At 39.9% G+C, this 7916-nt stretch overlaps 1 protein-coding gene across 1 annotated transcript in view; it reads right to left on the bottom strand.

Moving 5' to 3' along the window:
* Positions 1–1003: 1003 nt before the first annotated feature.
* Positions 1004–7916, bottom strand: part of si:ch211-158d24.2 (multiple epidermal growth factor-like domains protein 9) — a 46787-nt gene continuing 39874 nt past the window's right edge. The window contains exons 5-6 of the mRNA XM_037259476.1: positions 4979–5248; positions 1004–2883 (exon numbers count right to left, since the gene is read on the bottom strand). Of these exons, the coding sequence (XP_037115371.1) occupies positions 2384–2883; positions 4979–5248 (770 nt within the window). The 3' untranslated portion in view covers positions 1004–2383. The remainder of the gene's footprint in view (positions 2884–4978; positions 5249–7916) is intronic.

The following is a 7916-nucleotide window of genomic DNA, read 5'->3' as shown; positions in this document are numbered from 1 at the left end:
TCATCAGCGAAAAATACAATTTTTAATAATGTGAATCCCGTAACGATCACGTTGTTCATCCTCGTGTACTGCTCGAGGTCTGCCATCCTCCCCTCCAGGTGAAAAATGCACTTATCGCATCTCCCCGAACAACTTCAAGATATCCTCTTTTTTTTTTTTTTTTTATCAAAAACATCCGTAATAAGGGCCTCAAGCAACTGTTTAAGGTCACTGATTTCCCCCAGGAATGGCTTTGACTTTGGTCCCATTGCTCAGATTTGATAGTTCTGATGCGTCGCTCATCTCAGCTACGTATATTAATATTGTGAATACGGTCTTAAAAAATATCACGACGGTATTAAAAAGGTATTAAATTCCACTTAAGAATCTTTGTATATACCCTGTTCTAACCATAGCAGATCCCACCTGCCACATCATTTTGTGGCCAGTGAAAGCAAATCATGTCCGTCAACTCCCATGACGCTCACTAAAATCATTACCAAAATGTTTGTCATGAGTAATAACATTGAGATTTTGCAAGATTTTCTTTTACCATTTTTTAGTAACAAATAATAATTGAACAAACTTCTATACTTCATTAAATGCATTGTACCACGCAATGCATTCGTCTTCAACTGAAAGAAAAGTATTATTCTTTAAATAAAATATTTACACTTGATCCCAGCTTTTTGTGAGGAATAAGGACCAGGCTAGCCTGCAAATAGCTAAAATACACAAATAACTGATACCCATTAAATGCATTGGAGGAGATGTTTAATTTATGCATTATAAATTTCAACATTAGTCAGCCCATTAAACTGTAACTACCAGAATCCCTCGCTGTACCCTGGTCAACGGTAGAACCCAGGGTGTTTTTTTTTTTTACATCCACCCATGTTGTGTCGTAGCTGCTAACTAGCACTAAATGATTTGTTTTGTTCTAATTTCTGCATACAGTCACGACTAAATGCAGCTCAACAGTGACGATGGGCCACATAATAAAGGAAAAACGATTAGAAGATCATATGATGAAACACAAAGACAGTTAGATCCTTTTTATTTACAAGTTGGAGTTCTGACTTCGGGGTATTATTCACATTTCAACTTTTATTACGAGTTGGCCGTGCATTCGAGTCCTCCATCTGCATATATGACAGTGACAATAAGAAAAAGAAATTATATAAAAAGCTGTGGGCTGACTTGCAACATGGTGCCCCGGTGAATGAGCCCGCTGAGTGACACTGCACACACAATATTCTACCTGTACAATTATTCACATTCATTCACTGTACACATTTACAAAGATCTTATTAGGGAAAAGAGACAGTACCTGAGGAATTAAGTCTCACAATTAGCATTACTCATTATTCTCAGCGGTAAAAATTTGTACAGACAAACAATGGAAGTCGAAGCAACAGAGACCAAGATGGATCTTTCACACCGGTGCAAATTTGATTCGTGATTGCCTGCAGGTTCAGGAATGTTTATTATAACCAAATTTATATTCAAATATTATTTGTGTTTCACTGATAACAATTGATCACCAACCCCATCTCCACATCGATGTGAACACTTTCTCAAATAGTTGCTGCCAACCAGCAAAAGAGCAGACGAGACTGTGGCTGGTGAAAATTTCCCTTAGGATTTTAGGTCACTTGCCTGTAGTTATGTGTTTTCATGAAAGGTTGTTGATGCTTCTGGGGGGAAAAAACAACACAAAACAAAAAACAGTCATCTCGGATACATCAGGTGTACTGGCATGCTTTCAGAAAAAAAGCTATCAACAAGTGATGCATATCCCAGCAGCCTTCATTGTACCCTCTCTGGAAAACTATACATGAAAACAAAATTGGTCAATTAAACCTGCCATTCAACAGCACACAAGATAAAACACAGTGTACAAACACATCATACATTGCAGTGTTTCTCTCAAAAATGAAATGTCAACCAAATAAATAATACATGAAAGAATAAAAATTAAATAACAATCATTGTCTCAGTTTAAGAGTAAGCGTGATCAACTCAAACAGTCAAACGTTCATTTTACAAAAGGTGAAAATGCTTGGCTCATTAAGTCCTCGAACTGGTGTTCCGATCATTATTTCGGCATACATGCTCCAATTGCTAAACAACTCAGCACACTGTCCTCTGAATACACTACATCAATAAAACACTTTTCTTTGGACACTTCTCACGGTTCACTCATTCCCCATAAAAACCCTATCAAAAAAGGGGAAATGTATTCTCTCACATGTGGCATGATGTCATTGTCAGTTTGAGGAGCTGTGAAGTGCCGCAGACAGCAGTCAGTCATACATGAGGGGGCTTTGGATTTGGTACTTTGCAGCAGCTTTGTGTGATTTGTAAATGGAAGGAGTCCAGTCCTGGGATGCGTGGAGGGGTGCTAAGCCTTGTAGCAGTTGCCCTGCGTGGTGAGTGCTAGCTGACCATTGGGTGCCACCTCGTTGGCCTCATCCTCCAGGAGGCCTGACACGTCGGCATTGGGAATGCTGTCGTGATAGCTGCTGAAGCTGATGTTGTCCTCTTTGAGTTCGATGGTCCAGAAAGGCGCGTTGAGTTTCCGGTTCTGGTATTCTCTGTAAGTGTACACGCCTCCAACAAAGCCCAAGAGCACTACCACCACCAGGATGATGACGGCCAGGATAATGATGTTGAACTGCGTCCAGGAGACGTCAGTCAGAACTGCCGTGGTGTTGTCGGTGGGGCTGCTCAAACTAGTCAACAGGGCCTGAGTGGTGGCGGCTGTGCCCAGTGTCGTGCTCCAGTTGCCGCTGGATGTGGAGGTGGGGATGCCTCTTGGACTGCTGCTAGAGGATGAAGCTGGACTGAAAGCGGGGGCCTCTGTTGTGGTGTGACCTGCTGGTGTGGGAATGTGCTGAGGCACTGTGGAGAGGAGAGTGATAAATCCATTCAACAATTACACCTTCATTCAACAGTAATGACCTGTTAATTAAACAGTATAGTACACAATTGTTCTTATAATGGAGTATGTCACTGTCATGAGTCCAAGTGTTGCATTGTTGGTAAAAGCTGACACCTAGTGGCCAAAACGCCAAACTATCAAAGTAAAAAGTCTTCACAAACAAGACCTTTTGCCAATTATTGAGAACGCTTAAAGGCATTACAGACGATCTTTCCGTTCAGTTTGTCAGTTTTTGAATACTGCGCATGAAGATGGTGTTACTCGTATACATCACCCTTGGCAAGTTTAATTGTAATTTGTGGATGGATGCTTATCTCTGTCAAACATTTTAACATATCCCTTAAAAAAAATAATTCAAATGGGCAGTTTGTGTGCGCGCGACTGGGGGCGTTTCCTCAAGTAATCGATGAGATAATGGATAGAATTTTAAAAATATTTGTTTGTGATAGCCCCATTCTTATCCTCCCCATCATTCTTAGCTGGAGGCTGATAAACTAAATTCCAAATGCCATGTTAGTTTCTACTAAAAGAGATCGTGTTCAACTCTACCTTCCAGAAATCCACTCAACTCTCTGTACTTAGCCACATGTAAAAAAATCTAATTCAAACAAAACATACCAAATAACTCATGCATCAAAATTTAACAAGTAAATGCAGACTTTTAAATATATCTTTGTTTAAAAAAAAAATCATTGTCATGTCCCTGGGCTAGTCTAACGACAAAGGCCTCCTATAAAATTTTCAAGTGAAGTTAAAATCTGTCTGTGGCCTTATAAAGCACTAAATGATCAAGTACCATTAAACCTTAAACCATTCCTGGTGCCTTACCAACGTACTGGAGCACATAACTGCCAAAACGCAAATTAACTTGTCCTCAAAATCTGCAAACATAGTCCAACTTTCCCTTTTCAGACAATGGGTCCTTTCTAAGCAGCTCCCTGGTTTGGCTGAAACTGTTTTGTACACAACGCTGATATACAGTATTTGCCTTTTGTATGAATGACAGCAGGGTAGATTACCTTCTTCCACCAAATGGAAGAATATTTCATTTTTCTACCTGTCACTATGTTGCTGGCATAGATGATTAAGAATGCATTTCTTAAATATTAAATTAAGTAATAACAATAAAGATCAACAGTAATCATAATAATGCTGTGAACATACTGTGTTTGTGGAATGTCTGAAAAAGCAGATGAAGGACCACTACAAATACAACAGTGACCTAAAACTTTTACATAGTAGTGCATCTTTGTTAAATCTACCCAAAAACATTTGAAAGCAGCTTCACGGTTTTTGTTAGCTGTTTGTGAATTTATGCTTGCGTGCTACGTTTGCTCATGTCTTGTGTATCTGTCTGCTGGGGGCTTGACCTCCACGTTTATAAAAAAACTATTGACGACACTGGTTCACAGTCTAGTTTTGTCCCAGTTGATATGGCACAAAACATAGCAAACTTTTATGTTTTGCCTCACTATTTTTATAGGAATTTTATGTGCCTTCAGTGCTTCTGGTATGGCTATGAATTTGTTTTTCCAATTGATTGAAAATAAGCAAGCTTTCATTAGTCCGTATTTTGCGGTCTGGACAACAAGTCGTGTACAGAATAATTTATTAAGACAAAACCTATTGTCATTATTTTGTGAATCTCAAAACAAATGAAGAAATACTAATAGAGCATATGATAAGATCGCAACAACTTAAAGCTGAAGTCAACTCAAAAAGGTGCTTTACAATAATACGTTCTGTGCGCCCCGCCCCCACTTGTCTAAACACAGTCTGATTAATACTGTATTTGCGGCTTAGTTTGCATATGTCACATGACCAAACCCAGAAAACCGGTAACGTTTGCAACCTGAGCCTTTACGGTCACGTTATTTTAAGTCGACAGAAAGTGGCAGTAAGAGGCAAAATGGCAAGCCGCCGGGGATGGACAAACATTTTTGTGTGCTGAATTCAACTTCCACAAACGCAGTCAAAATATCATGCTTAGCGTAGTGATGACAAATATAACATTTTGGACCTGACTTCTGCCTTAAATTGATGTTAAATACTTACTTAGACGGCTGCAGTTGTGAGCCCTGGCGTCCCCTGCAAATCCAGGAGCACAGAGCTGGCACTGGGGCCCAACAGTGTTGTTAATGCAACTGAGGCAGTGGCCAGTGTCGGGGTCACAAAGCTGGGTGGGACCCTGAGGATCTGCATTTCCACTACAGTCACACGGCATGCAAGCATCAGGTGCTTTGTAGAAGCCAGCACTGCACCGGTCACATTGTAGGCCAGAGTACGGGTGAAGGCACTGGTCACACACTGGGGAGCCACTGGGATCTGAACAAGAACAAACAGCAGTACCTATCAGAGGGCTGATGATCAAACAAAAAAGAATGCTGTGAAGTCACAAAATTCACGTCTTCGACATAAGACCATGAAATATTGAAAGGTATCATCTTTGCTGATGCAGAACCAGTGCAGACAGGCCCACACGGTGAAAGGTAATGTGTATCCGACTTTGTCATTTCTTTCAGCTTTTATGAAATCACTTAGGACTGAACCACTAAGTGGCTCACGACAATATTTGACTTCGTACATGTGACACAGGCAAACCCATAGATGACACAGTGTGCAGCTATCATTGATAAGCAAGAAAATAAGTTAAAATGCAACTTCTCTCTTATCCCTGATTTAAAAATAGATGAATGAGGATAGGTGGTGTTGAGATGGATGAATCGATAGACACTACTTCACACAAAAACGCTTGTGTGCCTGCAGAGGTGGCTCGTCAACAGAGGGCTCCAGGACGCCGCCCAACTATGCATAGTGGACACCACATGACTTTTCTTTAAGACCCGAAAAAATATGACATCAAAATACAATATTTTTGGGGGATGAGCATGATAAATGAAATATAGTTATTGCTGAGTACATTTGTTTCGTTCATCTCTTGTCTGCTTTAGTGATGTCACACCCGCTCTGCCCGGATGTCATTGTATGGGGCCAGGGCATGGATGCTCGGGTCCACACACACATACAATATTATAGAAGTTCCAAATAATTTATTAATCACTAATGATATTTTCTGTCTCTTTGCTTTAAATGTATTTATTTATTGATTTTGTTATTGATTTTATCTGACTCTTGTATCTTTTTTGCAACTGTAAAGCGCTTTCATTGCCTCGTGTATGAATTGGGCTCTAAGTAAACTTGCCTAAATAAATAAACAAACAAACAAACAAACGACTTGTCGACGATTCGAATTAATTGTCGACGATTTTGTAATCTTAGCAATTTAGTATACAGATTAAAGAACCATATTGTAGAGATGGTATTTCTGTTTGTGGTGGGAAACTGAGGAATAAATCTCTCACAGAGAGTAGATTTTCTTTGCTACAGCAGTAATGCTTCATTGATAATTTAAAGCTCTGAATGTGTTGCACGAGGTAGAGTCTAGATCTAGTTGTAACGCAGAGCACTCCCTGCCACAGCAAACTGACATTCTTTTGCAGTAGAACTTAATTAAGGGCTCCAAATCTATGGTTGTAAATATCTGCACATTGTTGTGGTCACATCTCAACACACTTTCACATGCTTAATGCATCATCCTGAAATATACATTTGCATTCATCCTGGTTCTTGAAGTTAAAAATATTGCATCAGATTTGTGGTTCTAGACATTATGATTTTATTTGTCAACAAGCAAAGTTGCACAGATTGGGATTGAGTGACCTTTGTGCTCCAGGCTTTGTCTGCCCTAGTTTTATACTGCACCTAAATGCTTTTAGTAAGCAGCATTCTGGGGTCATTGACTGTAGCTGTCAAGTCCTGATACCTACAATTTAGTCAATTGTAGGGTTTGAATGTAGTTGCAGAGATACAAGTTATTCACACCAGTTTTCACCATAAACATAGTTCACAGTATGGTCTAATGAGTGAGTATTTGTTGGGAAAACCCACTCCACTATTCAGTCTTCAAGCTTCTAGCGTCTTTGTGAGAAAACTCTTCTGCACACAGCAGTTCTTCTCAAAATGTTTGGTTTTAGTTGGAGACACATTCAAGTTATTTGGGAATAACACTATGGTTTTAATTGCGTCACAGTGGGTCTACAGAAGAGCACATTTTTTTAGTCCAAAGTTCTCAAGTGAAGAGAAAGATGAAAGGCTATTCCTGCTTTGGTTCTGACCTTAACCGCTCTATTGTGTGGTACATTAACCCGATACTGTCAGCGCAACCTGCACGGTCATTCATAACTGTGTCCACTTCTCGTTTCCACATACATAGTACATACTATATATTTACAACTAAAGGTATTTCCGGTGGTCTTCATTTAAGGTGAAAGTGGTGTGCACTTAGGGGCGCAAAGAGGAATAAAAGTGTAAACACTGTACCACAAAATGTTTTGTGCAGTGTGTTTGACTCAAATATTGCACCCAATAAAGAGTGACTAGCAGCTCATTGACATTAAATGTTGCTGTATTTTTTTTTTTATTATGTATCTTATTGAATTTATAGAATTTAAAGGGAGGGTAAAGTGGGGCTGGTTCATTTTTCACTAGCCTAGTTTATGTATTTCTTTAATCAGGAAAATGAAAAAAAGCCTTTTCTATTTTATCCATTCTGTATGAAGAAATAATGAAACAACGAATGCCTTTCAAAACGCCCACTTTTAGTGAGGAATAGTGCTACACACCCCTCCCCTCCATGTCTTGGTTGATGATGTTACGGAAGGAAGCAATCACAAGTTTCCCATTGGAAGTCATTGTACAGGGAGGTGTTTGAAATGACTTTAAACATGGTTTAAACACGAAAGTGTCAGCCGGGTCCCGGCTCACCCAGGATGCTCGCCCCAGACCGCGTCACAACGCCGGGAGGTTGTCTTATTGGAAGGAATGCCAGCACCTGACTTCCAGCGAGGAAGCTGATCCCTCAGTTAAGTGTCGATGTTTAAAGCACCTCCTTTTTGGAGAGGGGGTGGAGGTGGTATCCCATATGTGGACTTCA

This window comes from Syngnathus acus, chromosome 9, assembly GCF_901709675.1.
Source record: "Syngnathus acus chromosome 9, fSynAcu1.2, whole genome shotgun sequence".
Lineage (NCBI taxonomy): Eukaryota > Metazoa > Chordata > Actinopteri > Syngnathiformes > Syngnathidae > Syngnathus > Syngnathus acus.
Note: the sequence above shows the minus strand (reverse complement) of the source record. Positions and strands in the feature narration are given on the sequence as shown.